Here is a 14,010-nt window from a genome sequence, read left to right as displayed (position 1 = left end):
TCCCACCTCTCTCCTGTTGCTATTCCACTACGGGTAAATAAAAGGGCGTCACGAGAACGTTTTTTTTTACCCAATTTCTCTATTGTATCTATAGATAACAACTTGAGGAGAGCCTCGCAGTGGGTTTGCCTCTTAAAATGAATACTATAGTCGCCAGGTATACTTGTGATTTATTATATCTGCAGCGAATTTCAGAACGCCCCTCGGAAGGTGTCCATGAACTGCTGGCCCATGGTTCTACGTCGGCCAGCTTCTCCTCCTGGTTGCGCACCGCTGGTGGTGGCGGTCGACGCATCTTCCCCTTCTAGCCTTCGCCTCAAGCCCTCGAACTCCTCGCTTCGCCTCTGCGTACGGACTCCTACCATCCAGCCAGGAAGCCGCCATTTGGTCAACGAGCGTGGCAAGATTTCCATCCTCCACGAGTATCCCACAACCCAACCTATCAGGGCGCCGAGAAGCGACCCGGGCCACTGTGACAGGGCCAGTTGGCCGGCCATCACGTAGATGTAGGATTTGTTGGAGAATGTGATACCCTGCACTTGCCCATTTGCCGGCGCTGAAGACGATGTTGCCAACCTGTATTTATACATGTGCGGGACCATAGCATGGTATTGGGCGAGTACCGCAAATATGACCGGTGTCGGCCCTGCAGGGAGGTAATTGAACAGCCCGAAAGTAAGTGGCCGTAGGATGAAGGCGAGGATGCCCGGGGTCAAAATGCTCGTAAGCATTAGTGTCACGATGATGAAAGACTAAGGGTTGCATTGGTTAGCCAGGGGTAGCATAGCCCGGGTCCCTGCAGTCGTGCCCATTAACTTACAGCATACTTCCTTGATCCCCAGAACCTCTCAATTGTTCGCATATGGTACAGCGTCATGCCGGCGAAGAGCACCTCGGAGGAGTTGGTGTAACACAGCTGGAATATCAAGGCGCGCCATGTCTGATGGAACCTCCAAAGATGGGTGTCGACCAGTATGTAACAGTAGTGTTTGACGTCCAGGAGACTAGCAGCAATGGATGTGCCAATGAGCCCATAGACAAGGCCTCGGGAGATGGGTGCATTCGTAAAAGACATGATACCACGTCACCTGTTCACTTTCATCGCAAGGGTCGTTCCTAGATCCGACTGCGATCAGAAGACCGGCCGAGGGCTAGCTAAATAGAACGACAGGCGAATGCTGCGAGAGTCGGAGAGGTGTGCGCGGCGTGGCTTTTCGTGCTGTATTGCATACAATATGCTCTTAGTATGACGGACGTGGCACCCAAAGTGGGAGGTTATTCCAGCCTTACTGACCTCGAGGTATCGGGAACGCAAGGCTAGATAATTGAGTCGAGCTGAATTGAATTGTCAGTCTGTCCTTTAGGCACAAGGGTGGTTGATGAACTAGCGAATGAGGCGTTGCGACGGTCTTCTGGGTCCTTACAAAGCCGCCCCACCTTTTCCAGAAAGCACATGTCACAGCACCTTGTTCACCACCAAGCCACGTTGGATACGATCAGTACGGAGTCGATGTAACATTAATAAAATCAATCTAGCATTCGACCTTGATGGCCCGAGATGAGTGTGTAGATACATATATCGAGGCGCGTACGCATGCCGCCGAACCGCTTGGAACAGATTTCCGCGCTTCTGGATCATAAAATGCAGCAGCGCTCCGTATCCGCTGTGGCGATGTGATAGGTGAGCGTTCAGACTCCTCCTTCCCATCGAGAATGCCCTCCAAGTGGCTAACACTCAAGCCAAATTACAGGCGCGGCCATGATCCCCTCCCTCAATGGCATGATCGCAACGACCTCGGGCTCTAATCCGAGGTTTGGAAACAGATATCAAGAGCAACTGGCCGACAAGGGCAGGGGTAGTAAATGACAGGCGAAATTGAATGAACCAATGACGAATGGCCCAAGCTCTGTGCCGTCTACCGTCCACGTCCAGGAAGGCAACCAGCAACGTTTTTGACCACAGCAGCACTCGAGGAAGGCACCAAAACCTCCACTGTAGTTCCAAGCCTCTAGAGACCACAAATACTAGTCGCCTTCCGCTCGTTTTCGGCTGGTATTCGTTTCGATCCTTGATTGTGTAACTGGTTCGCCTTCGACAGAACATTTATTTCTGCCTCGGCGAATAGAAGAAAAAGGCAGGGAACCAGCAGCTACATTATGTGTTACGAATAGAGTCATCTTGTCAGCCTGCTTCTGGCATTCGTACACATTCTTTTCGTTTGTCACCACCAATATCCCAAGGATTGCGACGAGCACCTCCAACACCACCGAGATACCCAGTTCATTGAACTTCAACCCGACAGCTTATTTTTTTTTCCTACTCTACCCTTCACAGCCGGTATCATGTCTATTAAAGCGGATGCGAATGTCCCGAGATGGATTGCGACACTGCCACCCGTGTCGTGGGCTCTTAGGCAGGCCCGCGAAATGCTGATTGGCACCCTGCGCCAGGGCCCTATCCCGCAACATGTCGCCTTCGAGATGGATGGAAATCGCCGCTTCGCCAAGAACAACCATATCGAGACGATAGAAGGTCACAATATGGGCTTTGAGGCCCTTGCCAAGGTAGATGCACCGACAAGCAGCAGTTGGCGATCCTTGTGCTGGCAGCTAACTCCCTCTCTCCAACAGGTGCTCGAAGTATGCTACAAGTGCGGAGTCAAAGTCGTTACCGTTTACGCATTCAGTATCGAGAACTTTAACCGACCGAAATCGGAAGTCAGCGGGTTGATGAAGATGGCTAAACTCAAGCTCGAACAGCTGTGCCAGCACGGCGAGCTACTCGATCGATACGGCGCCGGTATTCGCGTGCTGGGGAGCGTGACTTGATCCCGGATGATGTCTTGCCCTTTGTTGACAGGGCCATTGAGATGACAAAACATAACACCGAGTACGTGGTCTACCGCTGTTGGGACATCGGTGAGCTGTGCTAACGGCTTCTTGTTTTAGCGCGGTACTCAACATCTGCTTCCCTTATACCTCGAGGGCAGAAATGACAGCAGCCATCAAGGCTACAGTGGATGAGTTCTCGATGCCAGCCGAGCCCCCAGCTGGGCCATTTTCGCAGGCTAGAATTACCGAGACGATAAGATCCAAACAGCCTAAGAGGACAGACTCATCTACGTCACTCCGAGAACCCTCGCCAGACCCAACTGCGAAGTCAGATGTGGACGATTCAATGTCGTCCACAACGACGCTGAACCCTGGTTCGCCCCGGACGGAGGCAAAAGGAAAGGAGAAGGAGATGCCGTTCAAGGATGCGGAGTCGATCACCGTGGAGTCTATCAACAACCACATGTATACGGCTGACTGCCCTCCACTCGACATCTTCATCCGGACTAGTAACGTGATGCGACTGAGTGACTTTATGCTGTGGCAGTGTCACGAAGACACGCACATTTTCTTCTTGAAGTGTTTCTGGCCTGAGATGGACCTGTGGCACTTCATTCCGGTGCTCCTGGAGTGGCAGTGGAGGCAGAAGAAGGAGCGAGAGGGTAGGTCAGGCAGGCGGCTCAAGACGGAGTAAGACGAGCATGGTTTCATAAGTAGCGAGGTTTTTTTATTCGAGTGAGAGCATCAGCGCAGTCTTTGCCTGTTCCCGCCAGCAGCTGGACGGGTTTCCTGTTGCGTTTGATGGTGCATCTTAGCGTTTATAGATTGAGCACCCCCGAGGAGTTGCATTTGTTCGGAGGCTAGTTACAGCTGCGATACATCCAACCAAGCTCATGTAGATCATGAGCGGGCTGGAAGCCTAGGCATAGAGAGCATAGCACATATAAACTTGTGTACTTTTAATACGACATATATTCAGCGAGCTATCCTGCCACCTGGCGGGAGGCAATATACGTAAAGCTGTCGCAAAGTATTGGTTTAGCCTTATGCATGTCCCGTGAATCGGCTTGCTCAGCTCAAGCACGGTGACCCCTTTCTAGCGAAGATGTGCATAAAACATAAAAGAAGAATGAGATCATACCGGCTGATCTTATCTTATCAGCTCGGATAAACTTGAACCCCCCATTCGCGCGTTCGCATTGAGCGAGAAAGCTAAAGCACCTAGGCCGGTAGTGGTAACAGCCCAGAACTCGCTGGGCTTTTAGTGGTGCCGGGGCGTGTTGTGCTTGTTGTGCTGTGCCGGGAACAGCGCTGTGCATCAAATCAATCCCATCCAAGTCCCCGGACCAGCCCATCCCATCCACCAGCATTCTCCCGAGCAGTTGCAGTCGAACCCAAGGTCTTTTGCAGCTGGTCACTTGGATCGCTTTTTGCGCATCCCCTCTCTGCTTCCCAAGTAGCATCCCTCGATCATGTGTTTCTGCGCATAGGTTCTCATACTTTCTATTGCAATATGACATAGTCCCTCTTTGTGTATTCCAGACTTCGAGGTCAGCAGCTTGTTTTTCCGCGACGCTGAAGAGATCCAACTTTTTTCGTCTCTTGCGGCGTCCCTTCCAAGCACCATTGAACGAGACACGGGTTTCCTCGACACGACACGCAAAAAGCCCTCCAACTTCCCACCACCCTTCTTCCAATTCGAATCAACATGAAGGCTGCAAAGCCTCCTCACTTAGAGGCAGGGCCTGGCTCTAGCACCCCTTCCTCGAGCCGTCGAGCACAGCCAGCTCGCCAGGCCCGCACCAATCCTCAAAGATCATCAGCATCTGCGCTCGGTGCCGCGTCGCTGGCCGGTCGGGAGTCGCATGGCCACGATCAGCCCATCGACATTTTCCCTGCCATTACACACTTCACTGACGCCATTACCTCCCTTCCAAAAGATCTGGTACGCCATTTCACTCTATTGAAGGAAGTCGACGCCAAGATCTTCGCCCCAGAAGACACCCTCTTCCAGCTCGTTGACGTCGCCCTCAAATCAAACCCCCCGAGCCTCGACCGACCACCGACAATGCGAGCAGTGTTGCGCCCGCCTCTGCGCCCATGAGCGCCCAGAACAGCTCGAACGGGTTTGGCACAAACGGAAGTTTGCCGCCAGCACCCTCGGCCGACGAGAGCTACAATGCTTCGCTGTACGACCCGGCCAATCTACCCCGGCGTCAGCTCTTTCGCCATACTGCTCTGAAGATCCAAGAAATGCTAGTATCGCTCGAGGAGAAGAACCACGTCATTTCGACCGCCAACGAAGCGCTGTCCAAGCAACTAAGTCGCGCCGACGACGTCTGGCCTCACCTCGAGAATGAATTCAGCGAGGAGGCTAAATATGGCAGCGCTACGCACTGGGCCTATCCCGAGAACAGGGTGAACAAAGCAAACGCTGCCGAGAGATCGCGTCGTGACGGCGCCCAGGCCATTACTGCTGCCGCCCAGGCGCTCGCCGAAGAAGCTGCTGCTAGAAGCGACGCTAGAAAACAAGCTGTCGCTGCAAGAAAGGGTCAAAAAACCCAACAGCAGCAGCAGCAGCAGCAGCAGCAGCACGCATCTGATGCCGATGCCGACCACGATAATACGAAACACAAGCACGAGCCGAGTAAAAGAGTCACAAATGGCAGCAAGTCACGCAAGGCGGCGGTAGACACGAACGCGCCCGTTGGATTGGGTATCACCAATGGGCCTCCTGTGAACGGCAACCCACCTCCGAAGAAACGTAAGGTTGACAACAATAAAGACAAGGCAGCAAACGGCGCACAGCCCATGGAGCGGGCTTTGAGCGGCGTCTTTGGTAACAATGCCCCAAAGGCGAAGACATCAAGCCCAAGGGCAACACCAACCCCAGAAATTGGAACGGCTCCGGCTTCTAAGAAGCGTAAAGCTCTACCTACTGTCAATGGCCAATCAAAGAAAAGGTACGTTCTAGCGAACTCCCAAAAACGCAGTATTGTGTTTCTAACTCTTTGCAGCAAAAACGGGTTACCCTCCACCCTCTCGCCATCCCTCGCAGCCACCTCTCCCATTTTGCCTAACCTTGCCGACCCGAAGAGCGTCGTCCGGAGCTCGCCAGCGCCAACTGCTGCCGCCGCCCGCCCAGTTGCGTCGAGGGCGCGGCAGAACTCGACTGTATCGAACATGGACAATACAAAACTCCGGCCCTCTTCGTCAGCTTCAAACAGGCCTAATGGCGCTGTTGCGCCCGTCTCCGATACAATCCCTACGCAGAACGGGTTGCGGCCTGCAGCTGAGGTGAAACCTCCGAAAGAGACTCATGTGCCAGTCAAAACAGAAAACCCCAAAGAGGACACACCGCAACCGAGTTTGACCGCAAACGTAGCTCTGGGCGGAAGCAGGAAGAGCTCTGTTGCCAAGGAAGATACAGAGCCCAAGGCAGACAGTACACCCGCTCCACAGCAAACCGTTACCACAGTTGTGACGACCAAAAGTGGTCGGGCAAGCAAGCCATCGACGCCAGCCCTAGGGAATTTCCCTGACCAGGCGGCCAGGTCACGGACGGCGCGGAATGCTCAGACTGACAAGCCCAAGCGGAGTCACAAGAAAGGCGCATCTGCCCAAGCTACACTGGCAGCTCAGGCCGTGGACGAGGATGCCCACAGCAGCGCACAGGGCGACGAAGATGGCGAAATCGATGCCAACGAGCCGCGGTACTGTTATTGCAACGGTGTTTCCTACGGAGAGATGGTGGCGTGCGATGCAGACGATTGCGAGAAGGAGTGGTTCCATCTCGGATGTGTTGGTTTGAAATCGGCACCCAGTTCTAGTAGTAAGTTCACAGTCGTAGCCCGTCGAGTGAAAATGTGTCGGGCGCTAACTTTGCTTGCAGCCAAATGGTATTGCGACAATTGTAAGAACCGCATGAAGAACGGGAAGAAGGTGAATGGCAGGTGAGCCAGCGGGCCACGGCGCATCTAATTGCTTTCCGTATAACATTGAGCGATCACAATCACATTTGAAGGAGTTCAGGCGTTGGCGAGGACAGTATTTGGAACGAATACCTGCTCCGTGGCGCAAGCGTTGCGCATTGTTAAGATACTTTATCACGGCCATTCCTGGCACTGGGTGCCTATTTGGGGTCGATTTTGGCGTCGGGCGGAACGAAAGACCTGCGTCGTCTGGATAAATCATAATGTTGATATCCTGGGGACCTTTTATAACAGCAACAGCACTCGAACGAGGCGTAATGAGGATATGAAATGGGAGTTTAATTGGGCGGGCGAACGCGGTACATGGCTGGATATCCCAACCTGCCGCAGCATTATGCTTGTCGGATAGAAGCCTCTTCAAGTGAGTGCATGTATACACACATTGTTCGAATGGAGATCAAAAATATATTGGAACCAGCTGGTGATGTTTTTTCTTTCTTTCTTTTCCGTGGAAACGGCTAGTTAACGAAATGGACGTTTAGCCCTCTGGACGCGACGTGATGCAATCCGGTGTTGGCTGCTGCTGTATGGGATGGATGGCTAACGATGCAAGAGTGGGAGTTGGACTCCCGAGGAAATAGTCGAATTTCTATTACATACTTTCGGTGCCTGCTGTGTTACCCGTAGGCCGATGCAGGGGGTTGCGTGAGCTGAGCCGCTGCTTTGTATGTGTCGGACTCGACCAGATCCGACGATTGGCTAGGTTCGCATCCTGTCATGCCTGGTGGCTGCATTCGCTTGCCTGTCCTCACCTAACAGCAGAGCGGCTTTTGCTTTTGCGGATTTGGGGTCGGTCGGCATTGGAGGAACCAAGATGAAGATGGGATGAGTGGTTGCGCAATCGCAAATTAACAACGGACGGCATGCTGCCGCAAGGGATGGCCAGTGGTGTGACTTCGGAAGATGCTGGCGCTGTCATGCGTCTGCATCACTAGCAAACCGATTTGCAGACTGGGGGCGGCGGCAGCTAGTAGGTTACGATGTTGTTGTTGTTGTTGTTGCGGGGGCTCTTCTCTAGTGACATTTTCTGCTTCTTCTATTCCTTCTAAGCACAAACTATTATTACCCCTTTCAGTAACTGGGGGTTTCCCTGGCCTATCAATCCCCCTGGTCTGGGCCCCCTGGGGGCGGGAGGGGGTCACATGGTACGAGAGAAAAATAACACGGTTTGGCCCAACGCCAGAAAATTGCCCACGTGAATCCTCAGGTGGATGAGGATGAGGGCTGGCTTATGGGCCTCGCAGCAAGGCAGTGATGGGTCGTACGTGTGGCTCGGTTGGCAACGGTCAAGTCCCTTGGTTGGTTCTTCTCGAAATTGTTCTGCTTATGTATGTACTGGCCTCTGCCTCTGCCCTCTTTTTCTCCCCGGAACTGCCAAGCCGGGGAACAGTCTTTCTGGGTTCTGGCCAAAGAGAGGGAGAACCATGTAATACGGGGTTGACGACGGGGCACGGGGTTTGGGTGAGAGTCAGACTCGCTTCTTCCTCTCTTGCCTCACCTTCGGTCACCTCCCCTTTTCTCGCTTGGTTCGGTTCAGCCCCTACGTGATGGATCGATCATTACCCGGCCATGCATCAGCTGATGGTTCACACGGTCTGATGTGTTGTTCAGAGACGGAAGCTTGCCACGGCCCTAGATCATACTTGGCGGGCACCTGGAAGTAGCCGTATGCGATATCGCAGCTAGTCAGTCAGTCAGCCAGTCAGCCAGGCCAGTCAGTCCTTAGTGTGCCGCACGGGAAATGATGTCTCGTCTGGCCGGCTATAGCGGGATGCTGTTGGCCTCGACTTTTGTGCTGTCAAGATCTGAGAGGTTCGGATAGCAGACAAGAATGATGTCTCCGTTTGCTTGGGTTGCGCAATGTCATATTGAGTGAGATTGAGTGAGTACCGTGGTATGAAGTAATGTTTAGTAAGATGCTCTGTTGGTGTTGGCTGGTTGGCTGCTCCAACAATTCTAGGGAGCCGCCGCGCATTAGCATGGGCATTAGCATGGGCATTAGCATTAGGCCATTACCCCGGATTTTCCCAAGTGAGACAGAGGCAAATAAAAACAAATCAGTTGGGGTTTCGGTTGCGCGTGTGGTACCGGGAGGTAAGGTTAGTTGCATCGCAGCGGCGCAAAGTAGGTTAGGGTGCAGGATGTAGCATGTTGGGCGCGATGCTATAGGCCAGCCTGGGGTCTTTTGGTCGTTGCGTAATAGTCACCCCTGGATGCCGTAGGGGTTCCTATTACTTAAGATTGACCCAATAGAAACAATGCTCGCAGCTCGCTCCTTTTCCTGCCCGTTCTTTCTTTGCCACGGCCGGCTGGCGGTTGGCCTTATTTCGGACCTGCTGGCTCAGGTGACCAAACAAAGATGAATGACTCCTTAGTTTTCATTACCCAATCCGTTGTTAATGGAAACCCGACTTTGCTGCCAACCAGCAAATGCGGGCGCAGCCAACGCCGTACTTTGAGCAGGATTTTCCCTATTTGCCTCGCTTTCCCTCTCTGCTGCCTTCTGCTCTCGCATGGCCGTGAATAAAAATAGGGTAAAAGGTGCTGCTGCTGGATTTCCGGATATGCTAGGTGCCAGGATATCCACAATAACACATCCTCTCACCTCTCTTGCCCGCCCAACCAGACAGGACGTAGTAACGCAGAAACAACATCGCATCACCCATTTCCTCGACACAATACCGTCTCTCGCTTCTGCCGTGTCACGGGCTATTCCAAACTGCCTCTACCTAACTGACAATCTTGCACGGCTCCGTCCCGTTTGATTGTTTTCCCCGCATCTCGCCAGCAATACATTACCTAAAAGCCTAGCCCCTTGACTAATAGAAAAGATCGTTGAGACACCAGAGGAGAGTTCTGAGGAGAGGGCCTTCTTGCCTTGTAACCCGGACAGTCTCTCCTCTGTTTGCTCTGCTGCTGCAACTGCTGCTGCAACTGTGCCCCGGCCGAGTATACCCAAGGCAAAGCAACCACACGACAGACATTCGGGGTCGGAAGCTAAAACACAACACCCACGCAAAGGGAATTAAGACTTGAGTGGGTTTGGGCCTTCCGGTTGCCAAGTTCCATTCCCACACACAGCGGCCCTCGTTTGTCTGGCTTTGTACCCACCATGGTCCCAACATCGACCAATATTCCGGACATCGCACCGCCAGAGCCTTGTCGACCCCAGGCTTCTATTAAACCTGCCCCCGTCCCCTACCACGCCACCATGGAAGGCTCCGACCTTAGCCAGAGCAGGTCTTCTTCGGACAAGAGCAGTGGCCGTTCATCTTTTTCTTCCGTGCGAGAGAACGACTCGGATCTTGCCCAGACCTTTACTAGTACTAAAGTCTCGTCCTACTCCCAGCCCCTCGAAACAGCAGCAGCAGCAGCAGTAGACGACGACGACGACGACCTTCAGCGCCCTTCATCATCACTATCTTCATCCTTGTCGTCGCCCCTCCGGAGATGGCTACTACAACTACTACTACACGACAGTTCCTACCACCTAAGACACAGCCCCAGAGCAAGCTCCACGGCTGCTGGTTCCCTGCTGTTGCCGCTGATGGCTTCCAGGGATGGAAGCAGATTGATGTCCGCGGCAGGCAGGCCAGCCGGAGCTTCGGTGACTTGCAAGCCTTGAGGATTGTGTGGTCGGCTCCTGCCACGTCTAACAAGCCTGCCAAGCTGCCAGGACGGCCAACCCCAGGCCAAGCGCCCATCGAGAGACTGCCCTTGGAATTACTCGGTAAGCGGGACCCTGATATCAGAAATATCCATCCCCCATCAGCGTGGCCCTAACCATGGTGACTATAGGTCCTATTATCGACATGCTCGTGCTGGACGTACCGCCAAATGGCATAACTGCTCGCAATGTTGATTTGATGTCACTGTTGCTGAGCTCGAAAACCCTACACACGGCAACCCTCCATGCTTTGTATAGGAAAATCACCATCCCCCATTCCCGGATATTCCGCAAATTCTTGGACCACGTCTCCCAGAACCAGGAACTGGGTACCATCGTACGAAGACTTGACTTCAGTCACTTTAACCCTACCACGCTCTTCCTTAGCGCTGCCCAGCGCTCTACCACGCGCAACCTAACCCCCGAGACGCTGTTGCAGTGCCTCGAGCTCACCCCGTACCTGCGAGAGTTCCTAGCTCAGGAACATATTGACGATGAGATCGACGAGAATGTTCTACGCAAGCTGTTCCTCGATCTCCCCCGCCTGACAGCTGTGGACTTCACGGGATGTTCTTCCAACAACTTCAAAGCCGCGATGTCAGCCATCCCGAAGTTTGAGTGGCCCGTCACCCTGGCGATCTCCCGTCTTTCGCTCCACAAGTGCATCAACCTCCCATCGGCGGTGTTCGAGACACTAATGCCTAAGCTGGGCGACCTGACGCACTTGGACGTTGCAGGCACCCGCTTCACGGACGAAGCCCTCATGTCCATTCCTCACACTGCCAGAATTACGCATCTGAACTTGGCCAAGTGCGCATTGTTGTCTCCAGAGGTTGTGGTAGAATTTCTTGCCACACACCCTGCTGTCAACGGGTCGCTGGTCTGCCTCAGTGTTGCCTCCGATGCGCGAAGCCACCAATTGCTGGACGTTGAGGATGTCACGCGTCTTCTGCCAATACTGCCATCCACCCTACGATCACTGAGTCTGAAGGGGAGTAAGATGGACGAGTCGCACATCAACTTGTTGAGGCCGTTGACCAAGCACCTCGAGGAGCTTGCGCTGGGTCGGGGCTTGAGGGTTACTGACATCGACCGGCTTTTTGTACCCGACGAGGATGACGACGATGTGCAGATGCAAATCGACTGGGTTCCTCACACGCTGAAGTATATCGACCTGTCCGATTACTCTGCCACTGAACTGGATTTCAGCACCCTCTTCAGCAATAGCATGTCCATTATGAAGAAGTTCTCGGCGCCGCTAGAGGTTGTTGAGGTTGCGGAAAACCTCTACAGCAGGCTGTCGAAGTCGCCGGCCCTCCAGCGACTAGGCTGGACGGTTACGGAGTTTGGCAGCAGGGCCTGGATGGTCCGGCGGCACTCGCCCGAAGATGGACCTCGCGATTCGGGCCTGCGATCATGGAAGCTGGGGGCATCCTTCTGGGGCATGCGAAAGATACCCATGGCCAATGCCGAAGTTGGCGGCATGTATGGCTCTTACATGTTCAAGCGAAAGCTGTAAGCGTCATTTGCTGGAATATAGGCAAGAAGAGAGGCTCATTTCTTTGGGGCATTTCCCCTTCTTTTCTTTTCCGTTCCTTTAGCGCATCTCACGACACCTGGATGATACCTGGATGGATACCTTGAATGCATATTCGGCGCAAAACTGGTTGTTTTCCTCTCTACATTTACTTGGCGGCGCTCTACGGGACTGGGGTAACAAAAACTCTTCAGGGTTGCTACAGCATAGCATTGGGGAATTTGCATAGCGTCTTCTTCTGATAGCTTTAAGTAGCATATATGGCGAGTGTGTACAATTAAAGAACATATTATATACAGCCCAGTGGTGTATTCCCTTCAAGATATCCCATCAAACCACTCAGAATCCCCGCAAATCCAGCAAATATCTCCCGGTAGATATCCCAACAAGTCTCCGTGGCTTAAGAACAAGGGCTCAATAACCGAGATACGTCTCTTGATACATGCACAATCCGGTGCCTGCCATGTAGGAGGAAGACTCGGCATGTTGTTGTTGGTGGAGGTATTGATATCGCCCGCAGCTTTGTTGGGTCTGCTGCGGATATTGGGCCCAATCGCCAGGACTGAGCTGTTGTTGTTGGTAAAGGGCTGCCAACTGATGCGTCCTTTGTTGATAAGCCCGAAGGCTGCTTTTCGTAAAGTTGCCAGCAACGTTCTCGTATCCACTATGATTCGCCCTTGACAGAACAGATAGTCGAACCTCGGGGTAACCGTTGGCAGAATGTTGCGGTGTCTGCTGTCGAGGGAGTGTTGTTGGAGAAGCGAATGCAGGAAGGGGACTATTGCTCTGGCGAGTCTCGTTTGTGCTACCAGTAGACTTAGTGGTAGAACTCGGTGCTGCCGTTGATGCCGTCCTGGCCAACGCCAGGTAGGCGCTCGGGAAGAGCCTGGGGTGGTTAAAGATGTCGCTGTTGATCCGGGCCAATCTGTTCTGGTGACAGTACAGGTCGATCCAGCTCTGCATCTCGACCCTGAGCTTCACGGAGAAGGGCCGGAGGGCGCCGACGGGGACCAGATGGACCCAGCCGGCGTAGACCCAGGCTGTCCGGCTCTTGGGGAACTGCCGCCCCCCTCGAGGCAGAGTGATTGGCGGTACAAGTTGGGCCGTTCGGTGCCAACGAAGGAACGGAACCGGTCAGGGTCCTTTCCCCGGTGATAGTTCTGCTGCCATGGCGGCTGGTATCCATTGTGTGGCCCCGAGCGGAACGAGGACACGGTGGTGACCAGGGCGTATTTGCCGTTGGGGGCCACGTCCATGATGATGCAGGGGTGGCCGGTGGCGCCGTAATTGACGTCTTGTCCCAAAACGACCTCTTGGCACTCGGACTCGAGCTCCTCTTGCGTTTTGAGGAAGGCAACGTCCCGTCTCTGCCAGACAACCTCTTTGGTGACAGTGGTAGTGGAGGCGGAGACGGTCACGGTGGTAGGTTGCGGGAGTGGTGTTGTGACGAGAGAGGCATTCTCGGGGCTCACCACCACGACGGCGGACGAGCACAGGGAGTCGGAAACAGCAGCGCCCATGATGAATGATGCCCAATGGCACACCGGAAGCTGGGTAAAGAAGTATTCGTTAGGAAAAGAAATATGAAAAGGGGAGAGGCCAGGTCTGAAAGAGTAGGTTGTTGAGGTTGGATGAGGATGATTTTGTATAGGAAGAGGATACCCGAATTATAGAAAGACTAAGAAAAAGAAAACGGTTAGAGAGCGTTTCAAATAGGAAGCACTTCAGTACCAGCCCGAAATAGGTCAGTTTGGTTTATACTTTCTACTCAAAGGGCGATTTCCTGGTACAGTGAAGATGCTATCTCAAGGCAACAGCAATCAATGGCCCAATGACATGTTGACATACAGAGAAGACAGGGTTTTGGATGAAGTTTATTTATCAAACTTTTCCCTGGTCCATCCTACATATACTATGCGTGCATTTGTTGTGTATAGACTACTAAGTGTAACAATATATTTGATATTGGCTGCCATCGACGA

At 53.2% G+C, this 14,010-nt stretch overlaps 6 protein-coding genes across 6 annotated transcripts; 4 read left to right on the top strand and 2 right to left on the bottom strand.

Moving 5' to 3' along the window:
* Window positions 1-191: 191 nt before the first annotated feature.
* PG998_009470 (DSC E3 ubiquitin ligase complex subunit 2) lies at window positions 192-1,075 on the bottom strand (the record flags this gene model as incomplete). The annotated part of the gene is made up of 2 exons (XM_066876286.1): window positions 192-752; window positions 821-1,075. The coding sequence occupies 2 exons, from the start codon at window positions 1,073-1,075 to the stop codon at window positions 192-194; spliced, it is 816 nt and encodes a 271-aa protein (XP_066728442.1).
* Window positions 1,076-2,343: 1,268 nt separating this feature from the next.
* PG998_009469 (dehydrodolichyl diphosphate synthase) lies at window positions 2,344-2,829 on the top strand (the record flags this gene model as incomplete). The annotated part of the gene is made up of 2 exons (XM_066876285.1): window positions 2,344-2,565; window positions 2,632-2,829. The coding sequence occupies 2 exons, from the start codon at window positions 2,344-2,346 to the stop codon at window positions 2,827-2,829; spliced, it is 420 nt and encodes a 139-aa protein (XP_066728441.1).
* Window positions 2,830-2,992: 163 nt separating this feature from the next.
* Window positions 2,993-3,526, top strand: PG998_009468 (uncharacterized protein; the record flags this gene model as incomplete). The annotated part of the gene is made up of 1 exon (XM_066876284.1): window positions 2,993-3,526. The coding sequence occupies one exon, from the start codon at window positions 2,993-2,995 to the stop codon at window positions 3,524-3,526; it is 534 nt and encodes a 177-aa protein (XP_066728440.1).
* Window positions 3,527-4,540: 1,014 nt separating this feature from the next.
* PG998_009467 (uncharacterized protein) lies at window positions 4,541-6,789 on the top strand (the record flags this gene model as incomplete). Its single annotated transcript, XM_066876283.1, has 4 exons — window positions 4,541-4,855; window positions 4,882-5,795; window positions 5,850-6,664; window positions 6,725-6,789. 4 exons carry the CDS (start codon window positions 4,541-4,543, stop codon window positions 6,787-6,789), a joined length of 2,109 nt encoding a protein of 702 aa, XP_066728439.1.
* Window positions 6,790-9,936: 3,147 nt separating this feature from the next.
* On the top strand, window positions 9,937-12,010 carry PG998_009466 (F-box protein; the record flags this gene model as incomplete). Its single annotated transcript, XM_066876282.1, has 3 exons — window positions 9,937-10,147; window positions 10,228-10,554; window positions 10,623-12,010. 3 exons carry the CDS (start codon window positions 9,937-9,939, stop codon window positions 12,008-12,010), a joined length of 1,926 nt encoding a protein of 641 aa, XP_066728438.1.
* Window positions 12,011-13,005: 995 nt separating this feature from the next.
* Window positions 13,006-13,548, bottom strand: PG998_009465 (uncharacterized protein; the record flags this gene model as incomplete). Its single annotated transcript, XM_066876281.1, has 1 exon — window positions 13,006-13,548. One exon carries the CDS (start codon window positions 13,546-13,548, stop codon window positions 13,006-13,008), a length of 543 nt encoding a protein of 180 aa, XP_066728437.1.
* Between the last annotated feature and the right edge of the window lie 462 nt (window positions 13,549-14,010).

The sequence above is a fragment of the Apiospora kogelbergensis genome (genome assembly GCF_038363985.1).
Source record: "Apiospora kogelbergensis strain CBS 113332 chromosome Unknown utg000006l_segment0_segment0, whole genome shotgun sequence".
NCBI classification, from domain to species: Eukaryota; Fungi; Ascomycota; class Sordariomycetes; order Amphisphaeriales; family Apiosporaceae; genus Apiospora; species Apiospora kogelbergensis.
The sequence above is the reverse complement of the archived record's forward strand: the minus strand, read 5'-3'. Positions and strand labels throughout refer to the sequence as shown.